General features: G+C 43.9%; 1 protein-coding gene across 2 annotated transcripts in view; it reads right to left on the bottom strand.

Moving 5' to 3' along the window:
- atp2b1a (ATPase plasma membrane Ca2+ transporting 1a) overlaps positions 1–12,927 on the bottom strand; it is a 41,230-nt gene extending 28,303 nt beyond the window's left edge. The window contains exons 1-2 of one of the 2 annotated variants that reach the window (XM_080538683.1): positions 12,841–12,927; positions 4,541–4,976 (exon numbers count right to left, since the gene is read on the bottom strand). In XM_080538683.1, coding sequence (XP_080394809.1) covers positions 4,541–4,733 — 193 coding nt within the window. In that variant the 5' untranslated portion in view covers positions 4,734–4,976; positions 12,841–12,927. The remainder of the gene's footprint in view (positions 1–4,540; positions 4,977–12,840) is intronic. The other variant, XM_080538684.1, reaches the window with a different exon arrangement.
- Between the last annotated feature and the right edge of the window lie 1,107 nt (positions 12,928–14,034).

Here is a 14,034-nt window from a genome sequence, read left to right on the forward strand (position 1 = left end):
AGAGCCAGAGGCAGCCAGTCAGAGCAGGAACAGGGGAGGGGAGGAGGGGGGGCTTCGGTTCAGAGAGTGGCTGTGTGAAAGTGCAGCTGACAGGCAGCCTGGCTGGCCCCGTGGAGGCTGGCTGCAGAGAGAGACTAATGAAGAGCAGGGCCGGGGGAGGCTGGCTGCGGTGAGCCAGGGGCTGCCGAGGCTTACAGCCTAATGGAGACGGACCAGCGGGGCCACGGCTCACACAGAGGCCACGGGCAGTGGGAGATGACATCACACGGGGGTAATTAGTCAGCGTGGCAGAGAGAGGCTGGGGTGAGGCGAGGCGAGGCAGAACTGCTCACCTGCTGGGAGATGATTCTACACTTCCGTCTGGGCCCGGGAGCTGTCGGGGGCAACTTTTGAACGTTTGCAACTGAGATGTGGAAACTGTAACGCCGGGAGTGCCTGAGCGAGAAACTTGCTCCTGTCATGTCAAAACCTTTACCACAAAGCCAGGTGTTACATAAAGGTCAAAGTTGGTGGAATTGACAGGGCTGAATTAATCTCACAGCATAAACTAAACACCGCCGACAACGACAGCTGGTATTACAATCAAAGATTGTATTTTAAGCTCTTTAGAGTACATTACTCTCACAATCTCACAATATTTGTTATTTTACCAACCATTTAGAATTGGATTATTTATTTTTACTTCATGTCCTGTAGGTTTTACCTCCTCGCAAGCTGGTGTATATTGGAGGGGCCGGGGCTGGGCTAGTACAGGGTCTGCAGTCTAACCCCCATGTGGGGATGATGAGGTGCTGATGACTCACTGTTTAGAGCTTGATCAAAGAGCCATGGTTCTCCCTGCGCTGCTGTCCCTCACAGTCTGCTTTGATTTACAACGCCTCTAATGAAAACATGCTGACAGCTAATACCCATTCAATTTTCCAGCACATTTTCCCTTTGCATTAGCGAAATAAACATTAGTGACAGAGGATGATTAACGCCCGCCGTATGACAAACAAAAGGTTGGCTGAGCCTCAAATCATTTTAGCATCATGCGTCCTATCACAAGTCACGCAGCGGCTAATCATTAACTCTATAATTTGTTTACTTGTCCCCAGTTGACCCCCTCAAAGTACCTCAGATTTCTGCCTACACTGGGGTTTAAGATAGCCCTCTGGACTCAGATTCTTGGTGGTGGTAAATTACTGAACGACACAGGCTCATCTCCAAAGACCCCTCTCTGCAGATGGAGAGAGCAACAACATCTAGGGTAACCTATAGCCTCCCTTATCGGCTTGCAGATTTTACTGCAAACCTGCGATAGACAGTAGCTGATGGTATGGTCTGACCCTTTTTACTACTCACACAGATGTGACAAAGCAAATTCCTATATGTGTATGCATAATGGCAATAAACGTTATCTGAATCTGAATCTGAGATGTGCAAGCAAAAATGTGTCTGCAAATAAAAATACTGCAAACAAGTAGGCTAACTAATTTTGGTTGTTCATCATGACAGCCACAAATATAAATACATAGCTGTATTCTGTATTCCAAATTGAACAGAATTGCATCTTTTAGTGGTGTATCCTCTTCAGGAAACTTTTGGTCCTAGCTAGCTGATGGCACATAGGAAACATAACACTGGCTCAAGCAAGGACATGGTACTACACTGGAAGGAGAGTCACAAATTCAACCATAACAGGAGACAGATCCCAAAGTGAGCAACCACCGGCCCTGCTCGGGGGTTTAGACCAAGAGATTACCACAGGTAAAACCACATCTACATCAGCCAGTCTACCACCTGTAGTTCCCCCCCGAGCCCAGGCCTGACCATCTGCCGCCTACAGGCTGTTCGCCGTGACAACCTGCAGCAGAGCCTCTCTACTATGCCCCAAATTCAAACATCACATTCAGTTTGGAGCCAGGCGGGTTATGCAAATTGCAGGTCCATATTGCAGTGAAGGGCAGCGGCACCGACTGACTGATTGATCGATCTCAATACGCTGTTAGCCCAAATATTTGTGTAGTCTAAAATATCAATCCATTCTAACAAAGTGAGAAGGCCATTCTGAGAGGATGGTCAATAATATTGATGCTAAGTGGCCGAGTGCATCTTAGAATGCAGTCATTATGCAGAAGAATGGAGCTAATGGAAAGAACATATTCTGCTTACTGACTGATATAATAATGGGTGAAAACAATACAAGGGAATTATATTACTGTTACTCATACTAAATTGCTATTTAGTACTGTGGTCCAGCATAAACTGTCCACTTAATGTAATGCCGTACAGGCCTACATAGACAGGAATTCAATGCTTAATTCAATGCTGAATATGCCATTTAGCTGACGCTTTTATCCAAAGCAACTTACATTGCAGTGAATGCATACATTTTATATATATATATATATATATATATATATATATATGGTCCCAGTGGGAATAAAACACTCCTCTGAATGCTGCTCATAAATAGTTAAAAGATTAGCTAAGGATTGGCATTAGAATTGAAAGTAGCCTACTTACTAATTAGAAATCCCTTTTCAATTGTCAAGCTCCTGTAATCTTAAATGACGGCTTAATTTCCTGGGCCAACACTGAATGAGCCGATTGAAACACAAGTGTCAAAGCTCTGCAGCTCTGTGCCAAGTGGAACTGCACATACGGAGGAAACAATATGGACTTGAATCAATTGCGTCTGCACTACTTGAGGCTAAACGGTACCCTACTGCACTACTAACGGAACCCCACTGTAAACAATTATTTACTCATCAGTAAGACCGGCTTCTAAACGAGGATAGTTCTTTCAAGAATACGTAGGCTTCTTTTTATGATTCCTAAAGATCTTATTAAAGTATTGCCTAATAATGTGAATTTAAATAATCGGAATAAAAGCAAATAGGCCCCCTGTTTCAGACCGTCACGCGCCTGACGACACTGTTTCCGTTAAACGTTCGTTACAGACAGATAAACTTCATCCCTGTTTGTACCAGATAATACAGTGCTGCCTAGAATAGGCCTAGCATGCTGCCATGCATAGGCCTGGCTACCCAGCCAACCAATCATGCGTGGTGAGGTAGGAGTACCTCCCTTTACAGACCCAATTATCTGTCATTACATCAGTTGATCATACTGTAAATGACCTACAAAACGTCAGCTAAAATACCCAAATACAATGTTCTCAGCAGGTTGACTCTGGCACAATTCAATTCCAGGAGGCTGTGAACATCCTGTACTGTATGCCACAAATATTAGAATACTGTTATACTGAGGCAGTATAGGTCTTTAATAGGTCTATTTCTGATAACTCAATCAATCATTGTTGACTATCAATGGGTAAGAATTGTATTTATTTATTTTATTTTAAATTAAACATAATTAGTGAATAATTGAATTAATATTTAATCCATTGTTTAATAAAGCATTCATTTAATCCATTGTTTAATGCACGCATATGGTGTGGTACTGCCTGTGGTTTACCACCCTCAAACATACAAATGGATGTGCCACAGGCATTTCAGCAGCAATGACATTGCAGAGAGCTGCGGTGGATGTGATGCCATTTTAATCTGGGATCAAAGTGAAAATCCCCTCCCCCCCAAGAGTTCAATCAAGGTCACTCTGGCGATTAGGCAGCAGAACGTCTGTGTGGAGAGAGGGAGGGAGGCAAACCACTGTAGTACGAGCTAGCTCTCCCCAGACAAGTCACCATCATGTGAAATGACCCTGCGTTTTTTTTTCACACACTTGGCCAATGGGCCAATCGGTGTGGAGCGGAGAGGACGAGCCCACAGAAAGGAACTAAAAGGGAGATGAAAGTGATTCACCCTGCAGAATGCTACAGTGGGCACTGTGCCACCTTATGAAACATAGAATGTCACGTATTGTGTAGTAGCCAGGCTAACTAATGACCTGGAGTGAGCTGCCCCAACCAGGTGACGACAGTCCCTGATATTGAGATATTGTGTACAGCAGGGATATTGAGACTGTTAGAATGTGCTGTGTTGGACCTCGTCTTCAGGGCATAGTTAGAAGGAAGTATGCCATGCTGCTGGAGAGAGCAGAGCAGAGCTCATGTCTTGCCCATAATGCTACTAGCCGTGCACCATCCTGTCCTGTCCTCACATGTGGAACATTGACCTGCACAGGTTGGCACAGCACCCAGGCAGACAGCTGGTCTGTCTGAACTCTCCACACACACAATGGAGAGAGAGAGAGAGAGAGAGAGAGAGAGAGAGAGAGAGAGAGAGAGAGAGAGAGAGAGAGAGAGAGAGAGAGAGACAGATACTCAGGAATAGAGTACAGAGCCACCCTTGCCACCTGTCTGGCAACATACAGGCTTTCCATGGAAGTGATGTCAAGATAGACAGAAGAATGGATGGCAACAAGGACTATGAAAAGCTCACAAAACTGGGTTTGGGGACAGACAACTATGGGACAAACCACCCACACCAAACATTACTAGTAGCTACCAGCATTCTAAACACCACGTGATCCAATGAAGAGAGGGTGAGGGTGAATAAACAGTGATGATATTGAGGAGTGAGGTGGTATCTACCATCTATAGGTGACGATTTCAATCTGGAGCAGAGTCCTTGAACATCCCCGTAATTTTCCTGGATTTTGTTTATTCCCTCTGCCCCCCGCAGTTCCATGAGAGCCCGCAAGTCTTTGAGCGAGCAGCCAAAGTCCCCATCGTGGTTGGCTTCCGCCATGGAGTTCTTCACCCCGCTGTACGAGTTGTTCGCCATGTCCCCCCCCCTTGGTTACACACAGCTACGGTGGAAAATGGCGTCCCAAAGGGAAAGCTAAATCCTCAGAGAGCGAGCGGCGCGGTAGTTCCCATAAACAGCTCAAGTCCTTCAGATGTGGATGATGAAGCCAGACTTCAGGTAGCAGGACTTGGACAGATCAAAAGCCATTTCCCTCAGACTGCGGCATGCCTATTCTTTCATGTTGACTGAGGGCCTTCCACGGACATGGCATACAAGGATCTGGAAGAGAACAAAACAGAACAATTGTAATATTCCAACTAATATTACAAGGCATATTTGATTAACACACATATTTAAACAGAGGTAATTTAAGGGTCAAAAGCCAACACTGATAGAGCAAAAGATCATCGGGTAGGCAAAATGACACTGTTGCAGACAAACTATACCAATGCCATTACTTGCAGTGAACTGTGAGACATGCTAGTCCGCATGAAAAGCACAGCTCGCTTGAAGCAGCATAGTTTTACGCTTCAAGTCAGCAAGAGCATTGCAGAGGCGTAGATGCAGAAATAAGCACATGCACTCAAATATAAATAATCTCAATAATCATCCTAAAACTAAGTAGGAAAGTGGCCAAAATGACCCTGCACACATTGAAAGCTCCATTATCACATTTTAGACTTGTATTAAAACAATACATTTAAAACAGTGTTGATGCAATTGTTGATGTCATGCAGGAATAGGCTACTTTCCAACTCAAATAGAGATTATGCAGATTAGTGTTGAGTATATAGCCTGGTATGAAATGTAGCCGAAATGATTTTCTTTATAAAATATCGCCGATTTCGTCTTCAACTCGATGTTTGTGACTGCATCGTCTTGCTCTTGGTGCCGTAAGCTGAAAACTGTTAACTGAATTATGGGGGTTCACTCTTGTTTTAGTGGTGTAGTTACAGCGTTAGTCTGTTACAGCGCCCCTCTCTGAAAATAGCATGTAGGAACCCCAGGTCACTGGGGGGCTCAATATGATATGCTACCCTTCTGAAGAGAACATATAGCGTGGGAAACGATCTTCCATTTAAACTCAGACATGGTTGAGACACTTGTCAACTCCACTTAAAACATTGCCTAATAATTCAACTTATTTGCAGTAAATCTCCATGTATGACTGCATTAATTATTCTGTATGTGGACGCAAAGGAACATTCTTGGGTTGGACTGCACAGGGCACATGGATCATTGAGAGAAAATAAACAAATTCCATCAATTCCTCACGGATGGAGGGAGCCCTATGTAGTAGACGGCCTTGCTCATGGATGGAGGGAGCCCTATGTAGTAGACAGCCTTGCTCATGGATGGAGGGAGCCCTATGTAGTAGACGGCCTTGCTCATGGATGGAGGGAGCCCTATGTAGTAGACAGCCTTGCTCATGGATGGAGGGAGCCCTATGTAGTAGACGGCCTTGCTCATGGATGGAGGGAGCCCTATGTAGTAGACGGCCTTGCTCATGCTTCTGTCCTTTTACCACATTGGTTAAGGAAACAAAGTACCCAGAGGAGCTTATTTCTTGCAGTGTGCTTGGGAATACACATGTAGGCTAAGCATTTCATCTGGCGGAATTGGAGTAACTACGATAGTACTGTTATGTCCTCCCACACATAGCTATTCGTGCTAAATCGTGGTGCCGGGAGTATCGGCTAATACCTTTATCCGACCTCCAAAGGCAAATCCATATCCACTGAGTCTAATCATCAAAATGCCGCTGCTATAGGCCTACTGCTACGGCCTTGATGTCATACAAACAAAGCAGTTGAGTAGATTCATTGAAAGATAGGGGCTCACTGAATGATTATATCAGAAAAGCCTCCTGTTTAATCTAATTAGACAGTGTGTGGGCATCAGGGAGATCCAGCATCTCCGCTCCACTGGTGGAGGAAGGCTTGTTAATGTCAGTCCATTCTAATTTCCAACCACATCCATTCAACTTAAGCCTCCCCGTGCTAAAATAGTGATTCATGCCAAAAATGCGAATGTGAATCACAGCAGTTGTCATCGTGTTTTAAGAAGGCTTTCATTGGATGAGTTTCCGAGAATCATCACGAGGGAACACACTGTTGTTCAGGGCTAATCAGAGGGGTGAACTGGAACAGGATTAATAGAAATCAATGTCAGTAAAAAAGATTGTGACATCCCGAATGTATCTCGGTCGGAAAATTAAGTAATGTTCCCCTATGATGACGTTGACTCCGATCCTGATAGGGAGGTGAAACACAGAGGGTGAAATGGGACAATGAATGACCGGTGGATCCCAAGAGGAATGCACCACTGCAGGTGGGGGCATGCACTGACTTCCTCCTCTGATGAAGTGCCGGAGTCTCTCTGAAAGAGGCCGCCAGCTGGGCAGTCTGTTGCGTTCACTGTCTGCATTAGTGTCTGGAGCAGAACGCGGAATGAACTAACTATGGCGGCAAGACCGAAATCACTACATATTTACCAGGCACACAAAAAAGGGTGCTTTTAACAAGGGGAAGATACAAACTGGACAAATGAGAGCACGGAACCAATTTCATTCAGACTCTTGGAAACTATTCTATCACATGCTTAAATTCTATTTGGAGCCATCTGCCATGGAAAAAAGACAGGATTTATTATTCATTACACTACATAATTGCAGGGTTGGATGCATTTCTGAGGTGACATAAAACCTCATTTGAGAGGGAAATACCCCTTGTGCTGGCCACAAGTTTGGGGTGAGGTCTAAACGTACGCAGAGGTCTCCACCAAAATATTTCCTGTGGTGATTTTTTATAGTTATCAGATGTGTGAAAACACAAAGTGAAACTTTTACTGTTGCCTGAGTTGAACTAGTACTCTACTTTTAGATGTACCCATAAGGAGGGGCTGCAGTGGTTCCATGTCGAAACCCTCTGACTTTCCTGTGACTTAGATTCTGCTTAGCAATAACTGAATCTTTCCATAACAACAAAATTCAGACAAGTGAATATCCATTTGCGCCCAGATGACATCTTGCACTTTGTGGTGTGACTCACTAACTCAATAGGTTTTTTCCTAAATGGCCCTCTAAAAATGGTTGGCATATTTGAGTTGCCTTCAGCACACAGCTAACACACATGTTCAACCTCAAAGTAATGGAGGCCGTCCGGCTCCATTTCCCTGTCCTCACGTCTTGCGCTCAGAGCTCTCCCCCTGGCAAGCAGCAGTGACGCCAAGATGAAGGAAGTGCCAACATTTGCTGCGCGGTGACAGTTTCGGGTTGCGGAACAGGTCACATGTCACAACAGTGGAAAATCATTGTGATTGGATCTCCAAGCTAACAGCTGGCATGGTATGGTTGAACAACGACAGGGGCTAGGGTTAACCCCTTGCACACCCACCGGCAATATACCCTCCCTCAAAAAGAAAACCACAGAAGGCCACAGGGGCTTAGGCTAAATTGCAACCACACAAGAACAGGAAGCCTAGTAGTATCTTCTGCCCAAGCAAAAAGGCATGAAATGCAACAGCACTATGGCCAAAAAAAACATGGAACTAACAGTGGAGGACTTCTTAGCAACGGCCCAACCTAAGGAAACCCTCTTGGTCATGGTTGGCAGTTCATACCCTGTCTACATGCCAACTAACTCGATGCAAGTCAAGGACAGCAGCAATTCCAGGGATCCCTCTGCAATGGAGCTGCCGATGGATGGGGTATTTTTAGAGTCCCCCAGACTGCCCCGTCCACCATCCCCCAACTCTGGACGCTGCTGAAGTGGGTCAGGGCGTGTTAATGTGAAGGGTACAAAGCAGAGGCACCCAGGCCTTACTCATGCAGCATGGCTCCGAGGTTTTCAAGCGCTAGGCTACTTCACACCAGAGATTCACTGGGCTCTTCAACTACTTCACTCTCGAACGCAGTAAAGCCTGCCAATTCACAACACCACGCAGAGGTGTCGCCCATCATCACACATGCCCTTTTCCAGTTCTCCTTAGCTAATTTCAGAGAGAGACTAGTGATTGTCTCTGGGGGGGTGTTCAACTTTCCTTTTTGTACAGCAAATGAGAGAACCCTGGCCTCTTCGGTTTTTTAAAAAGGGAAGGAGTAAGGAGATTTATGGAAGCGAAGGTTCTATTTAACTTTTGTCCTTCATGTTCATAGTGTGGAAAACATTCGAGAATAGAACCATCTTTGATCGAGGCAGACTTTGAAGATGAGAGCCCTTTGGAGTGCTTTGTTATCTACTGTGACTCTACTTAGCGGGAATATGGCCTGAGGTCCTGCTGCCCTGCCATTTGCTGCCACAGTATGACCCTGCTGCCCCCACTATTTTAGACTCATCATCGTGGGGTGTTTCTATAGGCCATATGTCAAATAGGAAGCCGTTTTGTACATAGATATACATTACTGCTACATACACTGGTTGTAAATCAGAATTTGTGTCGTCTTACATATCAACATAAACCTCACCAGATATTTCAACCGTGACCGAATAGCTTAAATGTTTGCCACATGAAATTCCCCACGGGTCAACCCAACTGGACTTGGTTCTCCTGTACTGAAATAGGCATGGTGTAGCCTACTACTTGTGACAATGACAGACTTAGGCCCTCTAGAAAATGTAGGCTACACCAAAAATGTAAACAGCACAAGAGGTGAGTTTGAACATTAAGAAAATATCCTTTAGCCAATACCCAACAATTTGATTAGACTTGAAGGGCATATGAGCTTTCAATAAGCCCAATTAGGCTGTTCTCAGTCAGTCAACACTTGCCCTTTAAACCCTAGGGTGGAATATTCTTGTTGTTGCAAACCTAGGAGGAGAATGATACATAACAATACATCACAAGTAAATAGCAACATCATTACAATTGAATATACTTAATAGAACAGCAGAAGACTATATTTAGCTTTCCATGATAGCCTACATGGGGTTGAATGTCACGTCAGATCAATGTAACACAAAGGCCCATTGCCTCTTACATAAACAATACTGCTTAAAAGGGCTCAATTACTAAGTTTCCATAGTAGGGCTTTGATGGTCATTTATTGGATTTCATTGTTTTCTTATGAGAAGAACCTATGATAGACAATGTTGAATGTAGCCTAAGAAATATGGTTTAGCAGATGCCGGGATCCATAAGGTTGCATTAGGGATGATGGGGCCATCATTGCCTGATTGTGTTGCATGCTGTCAATTACTTGCACATGCAAGTGACTCCATAGTGCCTAATACATTACATATATGTAACATACCTCAAGCTCTATTGCCCCTGTTCAACTGTACATATGATATTGATATTCATCTCATGTACATTCACTTGTTATATTAATGTATTTATACTCACTGTAATACCTTAGTGTAATACCATGCACTGTCTACAATATCATGTCTTTTTTGCACTTATGCCACAATTTGTACTGGTTAGATGCCAAACTGCATTTCGTTGTCTCAGTACTTGTGCATTGACAGTAAAGTTGAATCTAATCTAATCTATTTAAATTAAAATATCCAATCATTTGTTAGGATATACTTTGGAACCTTATAAATAAATACAGTTTAATTCCAAGAAATGTGCCAGTTGTGGATTGACATTTGTTGAGGTGGTGTTGTTCTAAGAACCGAATTAGATCAAACCTATTAGACTAAACCACAACTGCTCACTTTAAGAACCATGCTTTACAAAAACAATACAATACTAGAAACACCTGACTGGTATGCTAAATATTCTACTAGTCACTCGTGAATGCTAGAGCCAATCACTACATTTCCAGGGGAGTAAACATTATTGGATAGCAATTGATCACCACAGATATCAAAAGTCACATGGATAAAAGATATGCAATACCATTAGCCTACTGTAAGTGAGACGGTTACTCAAGTGGTTAATTCCTGAGTGACAGTAACAGTTTGGGTTCAAAAGCCTCAGACATGCATCCAAAGGTTAGGCCTACCTATTTGGATTGATATGTTGAATCATTAAACAAAAAATGTCTAGATATCCCTGATGAAATACCACTCTTATTAAATGTCATGAGTGTTTTCAAAATGTTGTGTTTTCTTTTTAAATAAAATTGAAAATTATATTTCTACATTGCCCACACACAGCATTTCAGAACTGAGAACATCTAGGCCAGAAATCTCATACCCCCTCCCCAAGGTTAACAAGGTAGCCTAATTATTGTATACATCATAATACTTCACTTGAAGGACTGAGCATTGCAAATTGGCCCGATAATAGAATATTCGAACACCATGTTCATCACGCAGTGCATTCCGTTTGCAATGGTAAAACATTGGTAACACGACAAAATATTTAATTTCCAACTGCTATTTGACGATGCTGAGACACAAAACGACTAGTTGTAAGAGACATGGTCTAGTGACAGCGTTCATTCGGAGATCAGCAGTCAGCATGCAGAGACCTGGATACATTACTGGCAACTGCAGCAAGCTGGGTCTCATTTAATAGGATAACGACTGATCCCTTCTCTGAGACACCAAAACGTGATCGGCGACTATCACACTCCAACCAGCACAGAAGCTCTGCAGCTAGGGCACACCGAATTGAGAGAACAGCCTTTTAGACTATACTCAAGGTCAACTCAGTGGTTGTGTTGCCTATTAGACACAAATAATCAGAACAGCGGTTAGTGCAATATGGAATGAAACAGCATAAGCTAAGGGTCCCCCGCTAGCAAGCTGGATCAAATTGATACGACCCATGAAGCACTGAAACGGTATAAGAGCTAGCTAATAACTGGTCGAGTGACGATATCTCTGAGGTGTTTTTTCAGCCAGTTGATCTGCCTGACAGACATGTTCCATCGACAAGTTCAGACAGAGCAGAGGAAACACTGGAAGACACATTGCAACTCCTTAAGGAGACGAACTTGTGCACAACATAAACTAACTGGTTACTGTGGCTAACGTCACCCTTAGAAACTAATTATGTTGCGATTCGAAGTCACTAACGTTAGCCAGTCGTTCAATAACTGTAGGCAACAATTGCAACGGGATGTTATAGCCATGGAACAATTGCAATGTTATGGCTAATCGTTCGCTAGATGGCTACGTTTCTGTAATATTAGTCATGATTGCTTATCTTACTAAATTACAAGGCAACCACTGTGGAACTAGACTAGTTTGCAAAAGAGCGAGCTGCTAAGAGAGAGCACATTTGAGTCCTAGTATCAATTCCACGGGCTTGAACGTCGGGGTAAGACGAGCAGCTAATCGGGACCCTTACTGAATTGCTCGTTGTCTCGCAGATATCGTTGTCGCAAGAATACAACAACCTGACATAGCTACATGTTACAGAATACAGCTGCTCTCAGAATCATAGCTAACATAGCAGCCTTGCTATTTGCTAGTAAACTTCAGGCTGAGTGGATTTCTATTTCTAGCTAGCAAGAGAGAGAGAACTATTCCTGGTTCTGAATGAATTAGGGAGTCCAGCACTCGGAACAGTAGCAAGCTGTATCTGGGACTGGAAATAAGTTAACTAGGCTAACAAACTCACACATATAGATTCAACGGGACATTTAAAGAGGCTAGATTATTTCAAGACAGTCCAAATCCACGACCTCTGCGGCCAGCCGGGGTCTCTCAGGAGGTTCTTCGGTGGCTCAACCTTCCATCCTGCCCACGAGTCCCACCGCCGACACCGACACCGCGGCGCGTGCCGTCGAAACACGTTTGAAAATCCAACAAAGCCAACTGACTTTTACCTCAGCAAACTATCAACTTCTATTCACTAAATGTCGACCAGCCCGTTGACAATTCGTTCACTTAATGTCGAGCCAAGCCATTGACAATTCAATTCACGTAGCAGCACTCAATCTATTCTACCGAATAACGGTTTTACGTGCGAGGCTCACCAGCAATAGTAACAGACTATGAGAGTCCCAGTGATGTCCTCTCTCTTCCTACGAGACGAGGCTCGAGCTGCCCGCTAGCCAGGCAGGAGCAGCGGCACTGTACTACTATTAGCGGAGGCTAGCTAGCTAGCGTTAACCACCGCTGTTCTGAGGTAAAAATAAAAAAAAACTGTGATGGAATAAAACCGGCCCGGCACAACGAACTTTTGCAGATATCGCTCGCTTGTCGAAGTACATATGTTAATGTTAAATAAAAGACCATATTACCTTATAACTTACTCCGTTTTCCAAATAATACCTCAGATCCCTTTCTCTCTTACGCTCCGAGCCCCTCAGTCTCACCACAGACTCCGCTCTCCCGATCTGTGGTCAGATCCCGCCCACTACACTGTCACAACATCACCGAGGGACAGGAGGATGGTGCACGGGCTGCCATCTAAGATCCCCATTGGCTAAAGCAACATATCATCTGGATCCCCATTGGCTAAACCGACATATCAGTCGCCTTGTGGAAACGGTTACGTCATGAATTTGACTCCCGGATGGAGATCCTCGCGCCATGACTTATGATTATAAAACGCTTTATAAAATAAAAAGAAAAGAATAAAAAAAAAAAAAAAAAAGTGTAATCTTCATATGATATTGCCGGCATTAAATGTGAAGTGAATTATCAGTTCGTTTGTCAGTGCGTTATAATGGCTCTGTCTGTACTACTAACTCCACCCACAGTCTGGAACAAGACTTCCCCGGCGGCTAATCAAACCTGACGTCATTCTTTCCATGACGTAGCGATTTTTCTCTTGATTCAATGCTTCTGTTTGATTCTTATAGTAGTCCAATGGGGTAAGGAAGGCACACAGTCACTTGCAAAGTTCTACTAGAGATAAAATATGCCTATTCAGTTGTAGGGAAATTACTGCTTGAAAAATCTAGATTGAATCATGACATTCGCTCACGCGCACGCACGCACGCACGCGCGGCCACACACGCGCGCGCACACACGCGCGCACACACACACACACACACACACACACACACACACACACACACACAGAGGGAGAGAGAGAGAGATAGATATGATTTGCACAGATAGCTATCACTATCACCCAAAATTATTCTCTACAACAATGGAACCTCCCCTTCTAACACCTGGCTGACGGACATACTCATAGATTATGCATACAGTTGTTATTTCAATAGAGCAGTACAGTTACAGCATAAATGACATTATGCACACACAACACACAACTATGCATATTCCACCCTGTGTCCACCCTGTGTCTTACCAAGGTTTGAAGAATCGAGTTTAACAATTAAACTGCACATTTACCTGTGTGTTAACCCCATAGATAATGAGCTCCTGATAGAGGGTTGTTCCTGGAATGGGAGTGTGGATCAGGTTGTGAGCTGGTATGTTAGGGTTAGGGTCTGATCTCCCTCGTTTTGAAACGGCAATTAACA

The sequence above is a fragment of the Nansenia antarctica genome (assembly GCF_963989245.1).
Source record: "Nansenia antarctica genome assembly, chromosome: 8".
Taxonomy (NCBI): domain Eukaryota; kingdom Metazoa; phylum Chordata; class Actinopteri; order Argentiniformes; family Microstomatidae; genus Nansenia; species Nansenia antarctica.